General features: G+C 34.4%; 3 protein-coding genes across 10 annotated transcripts; 1 reads left to right on the top strand and 2 right to left on the bottom strand.

The window, feature by feature from the left end:
• Window positions 1-851: 851 nt before the first annotated feature.
• Window positions 852-5646, bottom strand: LOC105644750 (serine/threonine protein phosphatase 2A 57 kDa regulatory subunit B' theta isoform). Its single transcript, XM_012230210.4, has 2 exons — window positions 3538-5646; window positions 852-2139 (listed from the first exon to the last, which is right to left on the bottom strand). The coding sequence occupies exons 1-2, from the start codon at window positions 4753-4755 to the stop codon at window positions 1825-1827; spliced, it is 1533 nt and encodes a 510-aa protein (XP_012085600.1). The 5' UTR covers window positions 4756-5646; the 3' UTR covers window positions 852-1824.
• Window positions 5647-7423: 1777 nt separating this feature from the next.
• Window positions 7424-16290, bottom strand: LOC105644751 (Zincin-like metalloproteases family protein). 8 transcript variants are annotated; one of them, XM_012230212.4, is made up of 21 exons: window positions 15975-16286; window positions 15726-15847; window positions 15459-15622; window positions 14686-14776; window positions 14316-14495; window positions 13581-13661; window positions 12765-12845; window positions 12346-12438; window positions 12041-12121; window positions 11781-11943; window positions 11533-11653; window positions 11377-11449; window positions 10602-10709; window positions 10393-10490; window positions 10267-10312; window positions 9873-9969; window positions 8944-9017; window positions 8726-8830; window positions 8495-8575; window positions 8152-8293; window positions 7424-7791 (listed from the first exon to the last, which is right to left on the bottom strand). In XM_012230212.4, exons 1-20 carry the CDS (start codon window positions 16132-16134, stop codon window positions 8186-8188), a joined length of 2127 nt encoding a protein of 708 aa, XP_012085602.1. In that variant the 5' UTR covers window positions 16135-16286; the 3' UTR covers window positions 7424-7791; window positions 8152-8185. The 8 variants fall into 8 exon arrangements, 5 of the variants coding, with proteins under 5 accessions (XP_012085602.1, XP_020539187.1, XP_012085603.1 ...); XM_020683528.3 differs by having other exon boundaries at window positions 7424-7779; XR_002285614.3 differs by lacking the exon at window positions 7424-7791 and having other exon boundaries at window positions 7834-8293; window positions 8731-8830; window positions 15975-16288.
• Window positions 16291-17298: 1008 nt separating this feature from the next.
• LOC105644752 (SRP72 RNA-binding domain-containing protein) lies at window positions 17299-21127 on the top strand. The gene is made up of 6 exons (XM_012230214.4): window positions 17299-17546; window positions 17647-17783; window positions 18406-18758; window positions 19289-19385; window positions 19472-19750; window positions 19880-21127. Exons 1-6 carry the CDS (start codon window positions 17405-17407, stop codon window positions 20864-20866), a joined length of 1995 nt encoding a protein of 664 aa, XP_012085604.1. The 5' UTR covers window positions 17299-17404; the 3' UTR covers window positions 20867-21127.
• Window positions 21128-21736: the final 609 nt, after the last annotated feature.

Raw genomic sequence — 21736 nt, 5'->3', positions numbered from 1 at the left:
ATATCATCATTCTAAATGAATGAATACCCATTTTGATATGTCACTTGTATTGCACAATTTTGAACAGACAACAAAAGAGACATTATCATTTTCTCCTAATCCTAGATGGTATAACTAACATCATGCACCTAGATCAGGAAAGAGGCAAAAATCCATATCATTTCATGTAGGGGCACTTCATGATCAACAATGAAGAGTTGATCCCACCATAGTCTCAGGACGGGACCCATAATTCTTTCTATATGAGCAAAAATAATAAAGAGGACGACCCTCTAGTTTATCTCAATTACATGACATATATTGTGCAGGAGGACCATAAGACAGTCTTATCTGATACACGAAGAAAGTTCTAAAATTTTATCATAAAGAAGCCATCTGATAGAGCCTCCTCAATATTAGAGCCCGGAGGAAGTTAGTTTCAACCTTCATTTTCACTTTTAGGCATGCAGCATTTTGAGCCAAAACACAAAAGTCAATTACAAAATCACATTCAAGCAAATTTTCAAGAGGTTTGACAAAATAGAGACCTGAACGTTTCACTTAAAACATAATGGATTAGTTGGATAAGCCTATGTTAATCCTTTCTTCAGGAATAGTGTTCTTAATATTAATACCTGAGAGAGTGAAACAAAAGGCACATAACAATTACTGGAGACACAGCAAACAAAAGATTGTCTCTGGCCAATAGCCATCGGCCAGGAACAAGATTTTGCAAATCTGACCCTTCTCTGCCATAACAGCTGTTTTGGTGTGTCCCAGTCATGTTTGCACATAATTATTGGTACTTATAGCACAGGGGCATAGAAGGTACCAATACGTCTCTCGCTTTTCCGTTCTGTGTACTTATCCTCTTGGAGCACAAGGAAGGAAAAATCATTAGCATTCAATGAACATTAAATGAATTTCTACAAACATTTGATTCTCTGTTTCAATGTTTTTTCTTTATTTCTGTTGCAATCATTTGCCTTTCATGCAGCTATCTAATAGAGAGGATTACATTTGATGTTCTTTGTAAATTGAAAAAATGCTCCCTCTATGTAGAATTACAACACAAGGATAAATTTACAAAATGCTTATTGGATCTGGTAAATGACCAGGACCAAACAAATTGTAGGAAGAAATTTTTTTTGAAAGCCTAAGAACATTCAACTGTGGATAATATCAATTTAAGAATCCGATCTCAACAAAAAATTTGGCCGTCCATATTATAGAAATGAAAATCTTTACTTTCACTGACAGGATAAATTATACTAATGGTCACCTAATTTTGCACTTAATTTCATTAAGGTTAAATAACTTCAATTTGCTATTTTTTAGTTATTAAACTTTAATTTTTGTTTAAACAGGAGATGCTCACCGGAATCGAATCATCGAAAGTAATAACATGGTACTAAAAATAAAATATTCATTTTAAAAAAAATATTTTCTCCTAATAAACTAATTTGGGAACTGCCTATTAATTTATTTAACAAATGATGCCACCTACATGAAAAGTTCAAAAAAAAGAAAAGACAATTTTTCACTATACCATATGTATTTTGTAGCTTTTTTTTTTTTTCTCTCTTTTATTCTTTCACAATCATGATTTTTTTTTTTTTTTTTTGGTGAAATATGTGATTTTCATGTCACATTACCATTCAGGTAAAACTAGATTCCAGTGGGTGACCTTCCATTGAAACAAAAATCAAAGTTTAGTAACAAAAAAAATGACAAATTGAAGATATATGACCTGAATGAATCTAAGTCCAAAGTTAGGTGACCATTAGTATAATTTACCCTTCACTGACCTGAAGAGATGTAGGGCTGATTTGCAAGGAATTAGCACTACTTGTTCCTTGAAGCTTTTTGAGCAGCAAGCTCTTCTAAACGTTTCCATTTGGCTTCACGTCTTGCTTTAATTTCATCTTCCTTCCTTTCTGCTTCTTGAAACTTAAGTAAGCATTCATTGAACAGTTCAGGATCGAGATCGTCAAAAATCTTACGGACATTCAAAGTCAAGCTACGGACAGCTTGGTTCCAATGACTTCTAGCATTTTGTTCCAGAGCAGGGAAGATAATAGGCAGTATAACCTTTCGGTGTTGTATGATCAAGTTCTCAATGGGATCATTGTTCCACAAGAACAATGCTCTTTCTGCCACCTAAAACAGCAAGTATTACTTAAATAGCCGATTCAGAAATTGAGAAGCTGAAGAAAGGAAGCTATCATTTTATCAAGTCAATACCAAAAGACAAGATTAGGCAATTCCAAAGAAATCTAAGGCTGTCAGCTACAGCCTTGCACAGAAGTACTCAAATCCATCTACATGATATCTGTAACTTCTCTATTAGGCCACAATTAATTCTGCTCCCTTCTATTAGCGTATACAGCTTAATCTCAGGCTTATCATAGGACATTTTTTACATTTGGAATGCAACGCACCAACTATTTACAATTGGTTACAACAGCACTAATCACATCCCAAAAAGATAGAAGAAAAGAGGGGGGTTTTTTTTTTGTTTTTTTTGCACCATATTTCTTTCAAATTATGTAGAGAATCACATAAGACTACTATCTAATATTGGACATATACATGGATCAACCAGTAAGAAAAATCATGGTATAATGAGCACCGAAAACGGTTTGTTGTACCAGGTTCATAAGCAGGACTCTCATAATATAACATCAGAACTCATAAACCAACAGGATCTGCTCTGAGTCTTGCCCAGCTTGATCTTTATTAACAAAACCCCAGCTTCATTAATTTAGCATACTTTCCCTAAACTTTGTAGCCTGAGATCATAATCAATAAAATTTAGGTTCAGACATTAGAAAGATTCATCTTTAAAATAATCCAATGCTCTCCAACAATTTGTTACTTTCAAGTCTTATTCTGACCTCCTACATGGTAAACAAGCTGTAAACAAGCTGTCAACTAGCAGTCAACTCAATGCCAGTATGGCACAATATATTGATAATATCTAAATTTCTTGGTGGAATACTCCGGGTTCTGTCCTCTTTCTTTTTTCTAACAGGAAATAAATATGAACTTCAAGCTTTTCTGTGAGAATCTCCCAAGAGAACTCAACGAACATGAATTCGCACACAAGAAATGCAAATATTAAAATATGAACACCAAAAGCAAAAAACTAGCAAATCCCAAGTAGTTGACACTATTCACTAATACTTTTCATGATTTACATGAGCCTTCACTTAACCCACATAGGAATAAATACATTAAAAAAGAGATTAAGATTAGGTAGGATCACAACATAGGAAACAACACAAAGAAGAGAGAGAACAATCTGGATTTATATTTGACTAACCATTTCCCAACAGTATAGACATGATAAATGAAACTGAGAGAAACGTAATTAAAGCATTCAGAATCTAACTGCACAATTCTCTTTGCAGTTGGAATGATAAAAGAGTTTAAGCATGTTTCATAAAAGTTACCTTTGCAACTAAGCAAAAGAATTTAAACATACTAAGGCAGAGAAGCCTTTTTCATACAAAAATTAAAGCAGAATATAACCAAAAACATGTGGAGACATATTACCTGAAAGTGTGAACTATTCAAACATTGAGAAATTTGCTGAAACAGGGGCACCATACAACGCTGAAATTCTGATGGCTGGGTTGCTTCCAAAATTTCCTCCAGCTCATTCAGAAACATGACTTCCTTTGAACTATTGGTGATAGGCCAGTACTTTAACAAACCCCTTATTACAGTATCTGCAAGCATGCTGTCTTTCTCCACAAATTGACTAATGCAGTATGACAATGGCTGATGGTACATTGCCAAGCATCTTGGCTTGTGCAGAGGAATTAGAGAATGAACAAGGAACATTTTGTGTTCCTCTTTCAGTGGCAGAGCAAACCCATTAATAATGCTACCCAAAATCTCTAAAAATTCAGCAATCCCATTATGCTTCTCCGTCTCAAAAATAAATTGAAAGAAAATGTTATTAATAGCTTTCCTGATAAATGGTCGATGCACCATGAATTTGCCATAAATACGGTGCAGAATGGTTTTCAAGTATTCCCTTTCCCTAGGATCCTCAGAATCAAATAAATCCAGCATCTTGACAATGAAGGATTGATCGATGTATCTTTTGGCTGGTTTTACCTCCACCTCAGATGATGCCACAAACCTCAAGAAAAGCTCATACACAAGCTGCAAATGCGGCCATGCAGGATCCATAGAAGCCTCCTCCTCGTCTAACTCAACACCATCTACAACTTTGTTATCACGTGGTTGAGGAGTGAGCGTCCTAAACAAATTTGCAGCCACCATCTTTATAACTTCTTGCATAACAGTTTCTGTGAATTTTCCATTCACAGAAGTTATATAATCTACTAGTTCTAACAAATTCTGTCGCTTGATCTCCTTTTCTTTAAGATTCTTTGTGGGATCAGTGAAGTCAAATACAATACAACACAGGTTGAGCTTTCTTATAAACAAGTTCTGCTTATCAGAATTAGGAACGTCCCTGAAGGCAGGCAATCCTTCATAAGAAGAAAACCCCAGATTCCCATTCTGCTTCAAACTTACACCTCGCTGAATCTTGTTACCATGGTTTTGTCCTGTATCTGAAGCAGAACTGTTCGGTGCCACAGATGTGATGTTCAACTTCACTGACTTACTAGCCCCTAAATCACTTCTTCTTAAGCCAGTGGAAGCATTGGAATCACCAACCAGACTTCCACCATAATCACGATGTTCAGTCGATTTAGACGACTTTCGTGGAAGCTTACTGAGTATCTGCTTTAACATAATTTACATAAACAAGCAAAAGACTACCTTCTGAAAGAAACACAACACTGATACCAAAAATCTTCAATACCCAGTCCAATACTAATGAGAATCCATCAAACAAAAACCAAATCCAAATTTCTCATAATCATCAAATTGAAGTAAAACCCACTTGGAGAGAAATGGAAGTAAATAACTAATGATTTTAACCCAACCAAAGAGCTAATTTAATCTGTACTTCCAAGAACAGCAAGCAAATAAGCGGCCAAAACTCTCCTTCTCATCCACAAAGTCAAAAGCGAACTCACTTCTCGACCCACACATCAAGGTGAACTCCCTGATTTCTACAGTCTCACTCAAAGCAAAACAGAAACCCTTGTCCAACTTTATGCCTTCTCCCTCACTCCCTCTTCACAAAAAACCCAATATCCAAAATCCCTACTTTTTGACTAGAATTGGGAAACCCAAAAATTTCAAGTCTCCCTAAGCACAGATCAGCAACCAATTTTCTAAAATGAAATTTAAAAGAAAAAAAAAAAAGAAAAGAAACCCTTTTATTAAAGACGATTTATTCACCACATTCCCTTATCCACCAGCTTCCCTGAATTAAAGGCTACCATAATCAGCGAATGCTATTAAATAAGCTAATGCTGACAATCAAAAAATTGGAAATAAAAGCACTTGCAAGTTAAAAAAACAGAGGTATAGAGAAGAGAGAGAGGAGAAAGCCGAGATGAAAAAGATTATAGAATAAACTAAGAAAAGCCTTCCTCATGATTGATGGGTATGCAGCATGTCCTTACAGACCCAGAATTCAAACTTTCTCGTTGGTGTTTGTTGACTGGGAAAGTTAACTCCTTTTATTTTATTCTAGTATTATTTGTTTTCTTCTGTTTTCGTCTACTTTTATGTGCTAATCAGTAATTAACTTTGAGAGCTCAGTCAAAACGAAGGTAACAGAGACTGCAAATTCAAAGCCAGGAAAGAAGACTTCGACACCTCCAAGTTTTGACTTAGAATTATAAAATTTTAATTTTTGTTAATTAAAATCCGTCGTTTTACTTATCAATATGCATATATAATAACGATTTTATTGATCTCAATACAAATTGAATTTAATGATTGAAAAATGATAAACACGTTATTATAACACTTCACCCGTTGAGAAGTTGCTCCATTTATCTCAAAATAAAAGATATTATTAACTAAATTAGAAAAATATATTTTCTCTTTCATGTTATTTTTTGTCTGGATGTTTGCATTTCTAAATTTAAATATATAAATAATTATTTTTTCGATAATAATCTTTATAATTGAAAAAATTTTTAGTATTTTAACAAGTTATTATGGATAAAAAAAGATAAAATAATTTTTATTGACTGAATTTTTAATATGTATATTTTATCAAACCATGTAAATAAAATAAAACGGTGGAAGTATTTAATATGATTAAATTACAAATTTTATTTAATTTTTCTTAATTTACACTTTAATTAATATTAATAAAATGATGAAGGCAATTAAAGTTATGGAATTAATTAATATAAGTGGCAATAATAATAACTTTTTATTTCAATATTTAATTAATATTAATTGTACAAAATGATTAAACTAAAACAATGTGAAATGTTTTTGAAATGTAAATAAAGTGAGTCTATTATTATATTATGGTAAGACGGAAGTAAATAATTCCTTTCAATTTTATTTGAATAAGATCGATATTTTATCTAAACTTTTTTATATGGCACAGTAACTTAGCAAGGGCATAATATTACAAAACCCTTAGAAACTCGTGGCATTGAAATTTATAAATATTTTTTTAGTTTTAAAATTTTTAAATTCTTTTTTTTTTTTTTGAAAAAAATTATAGTTCATGCATGACTGTACTGAAAATATATTTTTACATCAAAATATTATAGTCTAGAATAATAAGAACGAAAATATATAGTAGCCTAAAAGAAGAGACGCGGAACTAACAACGAACGATCTCGTACCAAAATAATTTTAAAACCGAATTTTTTTTTTTTTTTTTTAAGTTTATGAATCCTGTCGCATGCATGATAACCAATCAAATAATAATTAAATATATCATATTCTTATCATATTTATATCTTATATAATATAATATATACCAATCAAAATTAAATTATTTTTATTTTTTCAACCAATAAAATTTAAAATATTTATATATACTTTATTTAGCATGTAATAGAATTTTTTAGCTTATCAATGAAATTCAAATTTAAATAAAAAATTAATATAACCAATCAAAATTAAATTATTTTTATTTTTTCAACCGATAAAATTAAAATCTTTAATTATATTTATCAATTCATAAATTTAATAGGAATGTTTCTAGCTATCACAATGGTCCCACCCATTGACACTAACTCTTCTTTCACTTCCAAAAGTGAACAAAATAAGCTACGAAATTTTCATCTGCCTTCAATTTTCCATGGCTGCGATTTGAGAACACTGGCTTACAGCTTAGGCTGATCATATGAATTCAAAATTGCTATTTGAGCTGTTGTTGCAAAAAAACATTTCATTGAAAATTTTAATTAAAAAAATGATTAAGATGAATTTCATTATTTATTAATTGTGAAAGTTACAAAAGCACACAACATTCCAAATTGTTTTTCCTCAACAGTATTTAAAATGACCTTTTTTCAAATCAATACCAAAAAAGTTTTATATAAACTTAGAATAATTTCAAACCACAAGGAATATTTGAGAAAAAGCATTACCATATTTTTTGGAGATCCCAAGAACAGAAATACCTTTAGATAGGTATAGTTGTTCTCACTTTCACATACCATTCTTCCCCCATACCAAGTTTTGAAATGCTCAAAGTTGGTCCCCTTTTGAAGAAAGGTCAATCTATAACCTCCATTGGCAAGTGAACATTAATTTAAGTCCTATGGGGATTCCTTCACCATGACCAATTTGGTGGGTCCACAATAGCGGACCAGCAGCCTCTGCTTACCTACTGAGAAATTGCGTATCATGTGCTTTTGAGCCCTCGAAATTGCATAATTTAAGTACCTGTTTGACAAGCTATAATAAAATGTAAATTGTAAAATAATTACTAATAGGCGATAGCAACCAACTTGACCTATAATTAAATATATCCAAAGAAATTAATCCGCTTAATAGAAATAAATATTTCCTTATCAACTAGTGAAAATAGGAAAGAGTCCTAAGTTCTTTTGATCTACCTGCAGCAAACAAATGCAACCTAGCATCTAAAGCTTGAAACTCGAAACTTTTCTGAAGGGATTCTATGGATGCATCAAAACTTTATTATATACAGAAATATAGAAACATACCTAAACCGAAATTAAATAAATAAAGCAAAGGTTACTTCTGCAGAAAACCAAAACCAACAGATGCCATGAGACAATTTCGATTGCAAACCTTGCTAATTTTCATTAAATATTTGACATTGACATCATAAATATTCGGCCCTGCTATCAATAAAAGCTTGAATGGATGGTTCTCTTCCAAGGAAATCTGATAAAATTTCAATTGGTTCTTTTGCTCCTCCTGGGGCCAGTACCTGCCATGAAATTGAATAAGATAAAGGTCGAAAAGAACAAAAGTAGACCATCAAAGTTTAACAGGTTCATTCACAAAGAAGCACATGGAGATCCACATACTCCTGTAAGTGGTACATAAGCCTTCAAAGAAACAAAATGAGAACTTAAGACTCAGCTTTTTTAAAATAATAACAAATAAAATTGCACGCTAACAAAATTACCTTGTCTCTAAACTGCATGCCAACATTGTGGTTCAAAAGATCTTCATGAAATTTTGAGGTAAATATGTCAGCTGCAAAGACCTGAAAGGCATTTAAGGAATCAGTAATAATTTTGATGGGGAAATGACGCCTCCATAACAGAGTCACAAAATGAAGCAATGTGGCAAGCCGTAAAAAGTGTTAACATAGTCTTTAGATATGCATTTGAAAATTTATAAAAGTGTTCTAAACCTCACTCCAAATCTGACTGTAACAAGCAGCTTCATAACCAATAGCACTGCGTGGGAAACATGAAGCTGGGTTGGCCCCAGTCAACATTGGCAGACCTAACATAACCTGGACAATCAAAGTCAAACAGATTCTTATTAGATCGCATTTGGTGGGGACACCGGTAGGAATATCCAAGTTATAGACGAACTTTACAGCATAATCATGTATAGTCCTTTTACCTTAGGGTGAAGATGCTTGAATAACTCGACAATGTCAACATTGTCAGCAGAATGTATAATTTGATCAAAAAGACCTGGACAACACACACATAAGAGTCATGCTAGATTATAGGATGGGGCAATTCATAATTTGACAAAGATGTCATAATACATATACTTTTGAGTCACTAATAGTAGGAAGGAACAATCTGGCATAACTGTTACCATTCATAACCGATCCTTCAACATAAAATCAGTATATGTCTTCAGTGTTCAATTTAATATTTCTTTTGCCAAAATAATGCTGTATGATGGAGAAAGTCATCATATTATATCCAGATACCGCATGAACTATTTCATGTGGAATGCATGGATGCATGTGACAATTATACGCGCAGGTAAAAGTTGGATAAACAAATGAGGAAGGTTTAGCACCAGTTTTCACAAAAAAAGACTTCATATTTACTAGCCATTTATTGTTTCCATGATTTCTAACATAAATTACTAGGCACCAAGATCCAAGTTATCCCCCTTGAATCTTTTTTATGGCAAAAGTATCATTATCCCAGCCACCCAGAATATCCACCAAAATAATCTTTTTTTTCCTTCCATGAATAGAGAGCTGCTATGGGTATATTCCTAAGTGTGGAGGCAATTGTGGATGCCAGGACAGTCCTAACAATGCACTCCACTGCTTCCCAACAAACACAGGCATCAGCTCAGCTGGATGCCCAGCAAATCATTTACTAAGTATCTATGAACAATTCCAATTTACCTTCACCTTGAAAACTTCAGAAGATTATACTATAAAGAGTAACCAGACAATTATGTGAACATCTCAAACTAACATCTGAAACCTATTAGATGTTCCTGCACAAGTTTCAAGGATGATGTCTCAAGCAATTCAATAAAACACCAGTTAGGGGAAAAAAAAGATACAGTAGACTTACAATAAAGGATTTCCTGCTTCAATTTAAGTGCAGAAAAGAAATATCGCCATCTTTTAAGCAATTTGCATATTTCATCATTAATGGGCCTTGTAATATCCTATAGATCACGAATAGCGGAATATCAAATACAACCAAAATTGACAAAAGCGTATCTGGAAGGTTCATTTGGAACGCTTTTCAGCTTTGTGTCTAAACGTATATTTACATACAAACATACAGACCCACAAAAAGACACACACTCTCTCTCTCATGTGGATACAGAGGGACACCATAATGAGAGAAAGGGAAGATGACCATGCCTCTGTCCCCATTTTTCTCATAAAGTTGGTAAGGAGGAAGAGTATATTATCTGTCAAGGATTTCACAATAAGAGATTCACAAAATGAATCATTACCTGATGGAAACCTGATATCAACTTTAAAGAGAAGCTCTCATAACACCTAGAACATTAAATAAGCACAGGAAAGTAAGTTGTGTTCTGCCCATTCAGAATATGGTCAAATATGATAAAACTACTTACCAGTTTTCTAACACCAGAGAAGGGATCTCCACAAAGTCGGGATCAACACGCAACCCTGAGAATCTGGCAAATGATGCACGATTGCAAACGTGTTGGACCTGCATTATCAATAAAATTCAAGGAATATATCCTGATTTTATCTCAGTTACTACTGCAACAGAAGTTATCACATGTCCAAAAAGAAATGGCATGAAACAGAATCAACTTACCACATGGCCAAACTCATGGAAAAGGCTAACCACTTCAGAGAATCTCAATAAACTGGGATGACCACCACTATCCTTAAGCAGTTGAGATATAAATAATGCTACTGGAATCTACTTACATCAAACCAAGCATTAATGAGCTTAACTTATAAAAACAAAGCATTTTTTGATACTTATAATTCATGAAATATGCAAACCTAAACAAAGAAGGAAGCAATACTTTGAATCATAGAAGATATATCAAAAATATGATATGGAAACCAAAAAAAAAAAAGACATTAAAAAGATCTTCATTTTTCTGTATGTGATCCAGTAGATAACTAACTACTTAAGCAAGTTTATCATGCAAAGCCGAGTCAATTAAAAAGCAATATCGAAGATGTATCCATGGAAAAGGAAGGTAGAGAGGGAAGCATTGTAAATCCTTCCATTTCAAAGCAGGAGATTGCAAGCCTGTGAATGCTACTAAAGTGAAGCCCAGTGAAATCCAGAATACCATTGTTTCCCAAACCAATGGTCCTATAACAAGTGTTTTGTTCAACTCAAAGGGACTGATACTAAACAGCAATTAGAAAGTTGGTCAATGCAATGAGAACGAGTATAAATGCTTGAAAAAACCACAAAAAACGGCTCCTTTAGGACAATAGAATTTATCCCATAAATCGTGAAGTGAGCTGTTGGATTTGAATACACAATCCAAAGCAGAATAAATTAGTGTTTAGAAACTAGAAAGTTTCAACGTTTAAATTTTCACAGAGTAGGAATCCAAAAATATCACCTTCCGTGCTTCATTAGATAGTAATGCACCATTTTGCAGAGCCACCACACAAGTATGACCATATTTTCCTTCCCTGTTATATAAAGCAATCCTATTTCTCTCAACAACAGAAGTAAACTCAAAGAATACATTGAGAAGTCAAAATAATGAGCTTACCTTTTGTATAAATCAAGGTAGAAAAAGCCCAAGAGTTCACCAGAACCTAAGTCCAATACTGAAAAGACACTAACATCACTATGCCAAACCTCAGGGTCTGACATTTCTTGAAATCTTAATCCTGTAGGATACAAAGATAGGGAAGTGATTATAAATATTTATCATATAAGATGAACATTTAACCTGACTTCATTAAGTATGCACCAATAATAAATTAGGAGAACACTCTAAAAGCTAGATATGATTACCAAAAAGGTCTTGCACTATTTTGAATATCCCAGATAGAACCAAATTGACAGGAAAGAATTTCCTGAGTACTCCAAAGTCCAGATCAAACTGTTTTTCTTCAACCCTCTTCACATAGTATAATAGATCCTCAATTCCAAATGGAATCTCGCCTTCCTCTTTCTTCTGATGCATCATGACACCAGAAAAATGAAAACATAAAAAGAATAAGTTGGAATAGATAAACTTTGCACAGGAAATAATGGGTCAAACGTATTCTTACCTTTAAATCTTTCAACACGTTGAGTTCTCTGGTTGCCATGTCAGTTAAACTGGCAGAGATATCCTCTAAGAATTCAAAAACCTGATTTGAAGATAAGGGTCGAGAATAAAATATCAGGAAATAGGACAAACAATAAGATGGTATAGCTAAAACAATCAACCATCCTGATTCATTACAGAGAAAACCGAGAGATAAATCAGAATCCATAAAATCACTTCTTTAACTTTATTCTTACTTCAATGGGAAAAAAAAAAAAAAAAAAAATTAAAGATATGCTTTAAGAAAATTAAAAACATTGTGCAAACCTTTGAGGATGTCTTTGCCATTCTAAGGTCAACAGCGTAATCTGCATAGTTTGAATAGCCAAATAGCCTTGCGTACTTGTGGCGCAATTCAACCTAAATACCATAGGCTGACTTGTTTTATGTGCTTGTAGTTAAAACACATTATAAAAGACTTATAAAACAACTTAAATAAATAAGCATAAGCGGACGATTCTGATACGAAGGCTATTGCCATTTCAAATGCAAGTAGACTTCTTAGAGATTTCAAGATTTCAAGTTCTAAGTACAGTTTTGGCTATGAAAAAAAATTATAATAAGTTTTCATCACAAATGAACTTAAAATTAAAGATACAAATGATTGTAACAGTGGCAAAATGTCAATTGTATTGGTAATATAAACATTTATGATGTTTATAAATAACAAAAGAAACTACATTTACCAAACGTTCTAAGACAGAGAGATTGACTTCTCCACACCTCTTCCCATATGTTGTAGCAACAATCCTCCTCGTTGTTCCTACCTTCACAATTTTAAAATAAATATCATAAAGGTAACCAAATCAGATTACAAGAAAGAAAAAACAATAAGCTCAAAAATTGAATTTTAAAGACACTTCTAAGGTCAATGGCCACAATGAAACAAAGTGGAACTTTATGTATCCGGTGCTGTCTACTGAATATTTGATCATTGCGAATTGGATGTAGCATTATTCTGTGTGATAATATTGGCAAGAGCAATTCTTTAATTCTTATCATATTCCTTACCCATAAAATATTTCAAAAGGTTAATTTTGATCAAGTTGAATTTTACTTTCCTGCCAGAATACCCTTCAATATAATTTCTATTGCTAGTTATTTTGCAGTTCTATACCTCCTATTCCTCACCCTCCTCCCCTTATCTCTCTGCTGTTGAAGTGCCTCACAATTGTCATCCACCCCACCACACAATTCTCTCTGCTGTTTGAATTCTGAACAGAAGAATGGACCTCACTTGTCCAAAATCAGAATGTAAGGAGTTAGCAAGGTTGTACAAAGAACATCAACAATCTCTGTTCTATATTTTATATAAGTCAAATTGTTCCCAACACATTTGATCGATGCATGAGTCCTCAATTTTCAATTATTTTCACAATAAAATATTGTCCTAATAAGAAAAGTTGTGTAAAGTGCAACACGACTTACAGCAAGTAATCAAGAATTCAAGCCCAACTAAGGGTGTGAGGCACAAAATAAGGAACCATAATAATATATCATACCTTGCAAAGCTCCAGCAGCGCTACAACATGATGACTTTTCATTGTAACCTTATATTTACCATTTTCATTGTTGTCCAAGCTCTGCAAAGGAGAAAAATCCATGCCATTGAAAGACAACATTGTTAATGAAAATTCAGTTCAATTATCATAGATAAGCAGCATAGAATTTCTCCATAAACATCAGTAGCTTCTTTGGCATTTCCTTTTGAAATAATGAATCTCTATTTAAGGTTTTTAAAAAAAAGGTTTTCCTAAAAGAAAGCATAAACATTACAACTATGGATCTGTTATAGAAGCTCGTCTGAAGAAGGCGAGTTCCAAAACATACTTAGTATGTTCTATGCATTAAGATCCACATCTGGAGCATCCACTTAATTAAATTATCCACCATTAGTCAACTAAATGCCCAGATCAACTTGTGCAATATCTTTCAAAAATTAAACTTTAGGGGCTCAAATTATCAGGCAACCACCTCTACTATTAGCACATGCACACATTTTATGAGTCAACCACCTAAGCAAACAGCTAAAAAAATAAACCTGGTGAATTTATATGTTTGAGTATTGAGCATATTAGAACGAAGGGGAAAAAAGAGCCCATCAGTTCCCTAAATAATTTATGAATCAGGATCGAATTAAAGCTGAGCCATTTAGAAAGAGTGAGCCTTCCCACAACCATGCTCATCCCTCGTACCACAGAGAGACAGGGAGAAAGAATGAATTAACAAGAAATAACCTTCAGGTACTCTATTGGTAATCCAACCAGCTCAGTCTCACTGAAAAGAAGATAAGTGCTATCATCATTCAAATTTCGGACATATCGTAAGCTTAACTCATCAATTTGAGCTCTCAGGCGTTGAGCTTCCTCTCTCTTAGTAACAGTAAGGTTCAGACCATTCCGTTCAAAGTCAGTAACCTGTCACAATCAGGAAAAAAATTAATATTTGAATTGAACAATTTGTTCAACTGAATGAAATTTTCGAGGACTACAAGATGTTAAAGTTCTAAATAAAAATGCCAACTGATCTGCAGGTTCAAGCCAGTTCATAAAGTATATCATAGTAAATAATGTTCCAAGCATGAAAATAAAATGTTAAACTCCTTACCAGGCACTTAACATAATGTTTTGCTTCAGGACTCATCCATTCCCCTTTCACAGCAAAAGCCTTCACAACACGATATACATCTTCACGTTTACTGATCACTTGCATGAAACAGGACAGTGTTAATTTCGTGCGTGATGAAGCCATAATGTTTCATCTAATGCTCTTTAGTAAATGCCTATCTAACCAGTTTGATTGCACCACAGATAAGGCTGATGATAATGTTGATTGCATTTAGTGTAAAAGGTAGACTTTTACTCCTAAACAATTGAATAATATCAACATAAAAGCCTTGCACCAACTTAATATTTAACCAAATCTGGCTTGAACCATTGATTACATGCTTGCTTTATTAGCAAGCATATTCGTAGTTATCTTATATTAAAGTATGGAAAGCTTACCCCATATTAAACACATCCACAGCTTTTCTAGTAGCCTCTAATTATGGCTTTACCAAGCGTTGACTCTTTTTTAGGATTTAGAGTTCCAAGCAAGAGCTCAATATGCTATCAAGTGGTGATCTCTCTCACTAATGCCATCAAGAAAACATCTTATTTAACACGATTACAACATTTCCCACATCTCCCTTTCTCTTAAAAAAATGACTAAGAAAAAAAAAAAATCACCACTCAACCTTTTGGTATTATTGCCATGTACCAATTCCAGTCTGTCACAAGCACCTAACGACAATATAGCTGATATATATTACTTAACGTGTTTCAACAAAACTATGGATGGAAATGTAGTAAACAATGATTGGAATAAGTAAATGAAACCTGCATGTAGAAATGTGCTCATCTATTCTCCGCTCAGCTTCGGCACTTGCTTTGCGCACATCTTCCAAAGGAGATACCAACTTAGGGAACACACAAGACTGAATCAGTGGAAAATGCTGTGCATCCAAATCTGCTAGCGGTGCGATAACATTAGCATAAGTGACCTGCATATGTCAACACAGTAGCTGAGCAAGTACAGAAAACAGACAGCAACAATAACAGAACAATTAATATAAGTCAAAATTAATAAATGTACAGTGAATTTACCTTGTCAAGAGGTATAGAAGCAACTGCGTCGTGAACCTCTTTTGACTTGGAAATTATTCGATTAGCTAATTTCAAAATCTCAGACGCAGAAAGATTGATGTGAACTGTTGAACCTGGAAGATCTATTTAAAACCAATAAATGCTCAGACTCAGAGCAAATAAAGTCAGAATCATATTCAAACTTGTGTTTCTACTTTCAGAGGAAATTGAGAAAGATAATAGAAGTCGAAAGAGAGGCAAGGCAATGACCTTTCTTCTTTGACTTTTTGCGATGGGAATTGAAGGCGGAGATAGCGAAGCTAACAGTGAGAGCTAGTAAAGCGGCAGCGCCGGTGAAGGCGAGTAGATTCTGGTTTCGCTGTTTCTGTTTGTTTGTCGTTTTCTCGCAGTTTCCTTGACCTTCCATCATTTCTTCACCAACGGCAATTGGGAGGGAAATTTTTTGGTTTCAGGGAAGCTCTGGGCGGAAAATTAATGAAAATTGACGCCAAGCTTTTATAATGGCATGATAAAAAAAAATTGCTAAAATTCAAAATAATGATCAGAGAGCTTCAGGCATACGATTTACAGGGCCGGCCATATCGATTAATGCTTCATGGTTGCTGATTGATTGTTATGACTGAGAAGGCCCATGGCCTAGGTCTCTACGCGCTAGCCCATAATTCCTTACGGACTTGTTGGGATAAAAATTTAGGGAGGAGATAAATTATAGAAAGAAAATAGAAAATAAAATATTTTTATTTTCCTTATTCTTATTGATATAGTTGGATATATTAATTGTTTTAGTAATTATTATAATATAAATAAATTTAATAAAATTGTTATTGTCTAATAGAGCCTTTATGTTTGTTTGGATAGGTTATAGGAAAGTGGGGAAGGAAAACTAATTTATAAATAATAAAATTATTAATTTAACCTTCATTTAAAATATATATATATATATATATATATAATAAATAAGGGTGAAATAATAGTTTCAGTTATTTTTTTCTCACGTTCTTTTTAAATTGGAAAGAAAATAACATATTGACCTATTATTTATTTTTTTTATATATTTTATTTCCTTTTATAAAAAAATGGAGAATTTAAATTCAAATTCTTTTCCATGTGTGTTCAAAATTATTAATAAGTTTAATCAATTACTAGCTAAATTCGAATTAGAGTATAAATTTTAAATTTATAAATAATATTTTTTTTTAATTTTAAAATTGTAAATGAGGCAAACTTGAATTTATTTTTTTAAATTTGATCAAATTTGAATACAACTTACGAGCCAGCCCATACTCGAGGTCACAGAGCTTGGCTCAATTCATTTGGAGCCCTTAATGAGACGAATCATGACATACATGTGTTAGATTTACTTTATTTTTTTATTAAGAAGTCCATATCTTTCTTTTTTTTCCCAATATTTTTTTATGATATATTAGGAGCTGCTTTTCAAACTGCAAATGAAGAGGTAAGCAGCCCAAAGGCCCTAAACCACTACATTTATAGAGCCCAAACCTTTTAATGTGGCCCATTTACATCAACGGCCCAGAATTTATCAAGCCAAATTACGAGTCGGGCGGAGTTGGAGACAACAAAAGAACCCCATTTGCTTTTTACTCTAATCTCCATTTTCTCATCTGCTACTTCCGTTTTCTCTCCCGGTTTCCTGTTTGTTTTCCGAGAAAATTACCATGGCTCCTAAGCCCAAAGACAAAGGAAAACCCTTACCGTCGCCGTCGCAGCCTCCGCCTGCAATCGAAGATCTTTTCACTACCCTGAACAAACATATCCAGCGATCCGATTACGAGCAAGCCGTCAAAGTCTCAGATCAAGGTCCATTTATAGATTCCAACATTCCTTTTTTTTTTTTTTTAAACTGTTACATTGTATAGTTTGGTCTTTGAATATTAAAGTATCAGTTGTTACTATACAGTTCTTAGTATATCTCCTGCCGATGAGGACGCAATTCGATGCAAAGTTGTGGCATTGATAAAGGCTGATAGCATTGACGATGCACTTTCAACGATTCAGGCAGCTCAGAGAGTTCCTATTGACTTCAGTTTTGTCAAGGTAGGCCAAATTGAGCTTCTCCATATGTTCTAAACTTAAATGTAGTTTGTTTTTTCTGGTTAGTAACGCGTATTGGTTTATATAATTTTGGCCAGATATTTATTAATAATGGAAAGGAGAATTTTTACTTACTTTTAGGAACTTTTGGCTGCTTATATTGCATTTACTATTTGGCAAATGTTAATTATAGTTTAAGTATGCATAACCGGTAGAATAATAATTCATTGGAAGATGTAAAAGAAGAAAGACCGAAGGACAGCAGAAATCATTTATTTTTTAGTTCTTTGGTGCATGATCTGTATGGTTTCTTTTAGTTCTTTTAGTTTGCTTCTTTATAGGTGTTTGTAATGGAATGAAGTCTTTTTGTCTTGTCATTTCATGTTGGTGCTTGCTTAGTTTGAATTCTGTGCTGTGATATCAAGACTCAGATTGAGAGGGTAGCTTTGGTGGTATTCGACTTGTGACCTGGAGGTCTTATATTTGATCCGTGGCAACTGCCTCTCTGCAAAAATAGGGGAAACGCTTATTTCAAGATTCATGTTAGATGGGACCAGACAGCAATATTATGTGGCTGTCAAAGTTTCTAATTTAAACTATATGGCTTTCGTTTTCCTCTGAACAGGCATACTGTTTGTACAGACAGAACAAGTTGAATGAAGCTTTGGAGTCCTTGAAAGGCCAAGAGAGAAATACTGAAACCATGCTGTTAGAATCTCAGATTCTCTTTCGCATGGGAAAAATGGATGCTTGTGTTGATATCTATCAAAAGCTTCAAAAATCCAAGATTGATTCCTTAGAAATTAACCTGGTTGCTGGTTTGATTTTGGGTGGGAGATCTTCTGAAGTGCAAGGGTTGATGGAAGCACAGAGAATTAAAGCATCTAGCAGCTTTGAGTTGGCATACAACACTGCTTGTTCTTTGATCGAAAGAAATAAGTATAAAGATGCAGAACAACTATTGCTGACAGCCCGAAGGTGATGCGCATACTACCTTTTTATCACTGAACACAAAGTGCTTCTCATGTGATTCTCATATTATTTTTCTTTGGCATTAGTTAGTGCTAGTGAATAATCAGTTTTCTAGAACATAACAAATAAAGCATTATTCTGTGCTGAATATTACGAGTGAATTAGCTAGTCAATTCGGTTATTCCTTCTTATAGTCTTAATAACCGTACGAACATGAATTTTTTTATGACTCATCAATCAAATAGATGAATTTTTTGAAACCTTTTTCTCTTTGTTAGAGAATGGTATGACTAGCCCTTGCCTCTTTGTCCGCTGGCTTTCATGATTGAATATGGCATAGGAGGAATGGTAAAAGAAGCATTAATTTTATAATTTTCTCCCCGGTTGATGAAATGTCTTTGTTCATTTTTTGCAATGGACACATCTCAGCAATGTTTGCACAATTTTCCTCTTAAATCAAACTTTTTAGCATAAATTATTCTTTGACCTATAATTTTTTTCAAAGACTAATATGCTTCTTTCCATATTTCTGTCAGGATTGGTCAGGAAACATTGATGGATGACAACTTGGCTGAGGATGATATAGAGATTGAATTGGCTCCTATAGCTGTCCAATTGGCATATGTTCAGCAGGTAAAACAATGAAATAATGCGAATGGCTTACTGTTGTGATTTGGGATTTGTCAAATAGCCAATGATGCAATAGCTTATTTTATCAGCTGTTGGGACGCTCACAAGAGGCAATGGAAGCTTATACAGACATTATTAACCGGAATCTGGCAGATGAATCATCTTTTGCTGTGGCGATCAACAATCTTGTTTCTCTGAAAGGAACGAGAGATGTTTCTGATAACCTGAGGAAGCTTGATCGGCTTAAAGAAAAAGATGCACAGGGTTTCCAGCTTGCTCGTGGACTGGAGAAGCTTTCTCCAAAACAAAGAGAAACTATATATGCTAATCGGGTGCTTTTACTTCTCCATGCGAATAAGATGGACCAGGTATTCCATTTATCTTTTTGCTTTTTTTAACTTGCAAGCCATTTGTCTCCTCTATAACATTATAAAAAATAATGGACTGGGATTCTGCACTTTATTAATGACTTCTATTTATTGGGAATTGTTTAACAGGCACGGGAAATTGTTGCTGCATTGACAGACATGTTTGCTGACAGTGTGATACCTGTGCTGCTTCAATCTGCAGTCTTGATCAAGGAGAATAAGGCTGCTAGAGCTGAAGAAATACTGGCACAATTTGCTGAAAAGTTCCCTGATAAATCCAAGCTTGTTCTTCTTGCAAGGGCACAAGTTGCAGCTGCTGCCGGCCATCCTCAAGTTGCAGCTGACTCCCTGGCTAAGATACCTGATATCCAGCACATGCCTGCCACAGTTGCCACCATTGTGGCTCTTAAAGAGCGGGCTGGAGATATTGATGGTGCATCTTCAGTCCTTGATTCTGCTATCAAATGGTGGTCAAATGCCATGGTTGAGGATAACAAGCTGTATCTTATAATGCAAGAAGCTGCTTCCTTCAAGATCAGGCATGGGCGAGAGGAAGATGCTGCCCACCTGTATGAGCAACTTGTTAAAAGCCATGGTAGCATAGAGGCATTGGCTGGGCTGGTAAGAACAGTTGCTCGTGTGAATGTTGACAAGGCAGAAGCTTATGAGAAGCAACTGAAGCCTTTACCAGGTCTCAAAGGGATTGATGTGGATAGTTTGGAGAAGACGTCTGGGGCAAAGCATGTTGAAGGTTCTCATGTGTTGGCTGCTGAAGTACATGAAGAGGGCAAGAAAGAAAAACCAAAGAAAAAGAGAAAGAGAAAACCAAGGTACCCTAAAGGATTTGACCCAGCAAATCCAGGTCCTCCGCCAGATCCAGAGAGGTGGCTTCCAAAGAGAGAAAGATCCAGTTACAGGCCTAAGAGAAAGGATAAGAGAGCAGCACAGGTAAGAGGATCTCAGGGTGCTGTAGTTAGAGAGAAGCATGATGCTGGTGCTACTGCTACCAATTCCAGCACCTCAAATTCAAAAGCAAGCCAAGCTACAACTTCCAAGGGAACTACGGAACAATCAAAGCCTTCATCCAAGTCATCAAGGAAGAAGTCCAGGAATTAACTAGTAGACCTCCACTTTCAGCACTCTCTAAACCAAACCCAATGTTCTCACCCCCGAAAACAAAGTAATGGAAAAAAGCAAATCCAAAAACAGAGAGAGATAGATTAAGGAAATCCTGTAGTTTTTGATAAAAAAGTTTTCAAATTGTTTGTCATCGTTTATTTAGCTTTGATGTTCAAGCTGAGATTTTGGTGGTTTACTATTGACGTGTCAGGTTTAATTTGATAAATTGGAATACTTAGGTGTTCTATTTCTTTTTCATGCCCAAGGATCAGTATCTTTTATGAGAAGTTGCTCTAGCATTAATGCTTGTTTTCCATTTTTGCTTCTGCTATGGCATGTGGTTTTGTGAGGATAAAGTTTGCATCGCCGGTAAAGGTGTGTATTGCAGATTCATATGGTTGATTCCAATTAGTCCCGGAAAATTCACTCTGGATATTGACATTGTATATATTCAATTACAGCCACAACTTTGCTGCACCTGCACGTCTTGAACACACTAGCATTGGCCTGTTGTTCTTATAAATCCTCTTCTGACCAAGAATAGATTTTGGTTGCATCCTAAGCTTCTTAAATTTGACAATTTGGTCGCATTATTGAATAAGAGGAAATGACATGGGGAGTTCACAAGGGCCTCTGGCCCTGGTAGTTTTGTCTTATATGTTTGTAGCTTTCAGCTTCAGAATTTGAAATACTTTCTAAGAAAATGAGGTATTTCTGAACTTCGTTATGAAGTATTCTTGTTGTCACACGCAGTTGAAAAGACAGGAATTCCTTGTCATGGCTATTGAAGTAATTCTATGGATTTCTATTCCAATACGTCTCCCTCTTGTCCAGTTTCCGTTTCGTCAAATGGGTCAATAACCCATC

The sequence above is a fragment of the Jatropha curcas genome, chromosome 3 (genome assembly GCF_041381405.1).
Source record: "Jatropha curcas cultivar XTBG-Jc1 chromosome 3, XTBG_Jcur_1.0, whole genome shotgun sequence".
Taxonomy (NCBI): Eukaryota; Viridiplantae; Streptophyta; class Magnoliopsida; order Malpighiales; family Euphorbiaceae; genus Jatropha; species Jatropha curcas.
The sequence above is the reverse complement of the archived record's forward strand: the minus strand, read 5'-3'. Positions and strand labels throughout refer to the sequence as shown.

Bases quoted from the DNA above. Each gene is read 5' to 3' on its own strand.
- LOC105644750 (XM_012230210.4), bottom strand. From the start codon at position 4,755: ATGTTAAAGCAGATACTCAGTAAGCTTCCACGAAAGTCGTCTAAATCG. The intron at 2,140-3,537 runs GTAATATGTCTC...TTGCTGTTTTAG, and splicing joins TGAATAGTTCACACTTTCAG to GTGGCAGAAAGAGCATTGTT.
- LOC105644751 (XM_012230212.4), bottom strand. From the start codon at position 16,134: ATGATGGAAGGTCAAGGAAACTGCGAGAAAACGACAAACAAACAGAAA. The intron at 11,654-11,780 runs GTAATCATATCT...TGTATCCTACAG, and splicing joins AATAGTGCAAGACCTTTTTG to GATTAAGATTTCAAGAAATG. The intron at 8,831-8,943 runs GTAAAAGGACTA...TTGATTGTCCAG, and splicing joins TCAAGCATCTTCACCCTAAG to GTTATGTTAGGTCTGCCAAT.
- LOC105644752 (XM_012230214.4), top strand. From the start codon at position 17,405: ATGGCTCCTAAGCCCAAAGACAAAGGAAAACCCTTACCGTCGCCGTCG. The intron at 17,784-18,405 runs GTAGGCCAAATT...TCCTCTGAACAG, and splicing joins TTGACTTCAGTTTTGTCAAG to GCATACTGTTTGTACAGACA. The intron at 19,386-19,471 runs GTAAAACAATGA...TTATTTTATCAG, and splicing joins AATTGGCATATGTTCAGCAG to CTGTTGGGACGCTCACAAGA.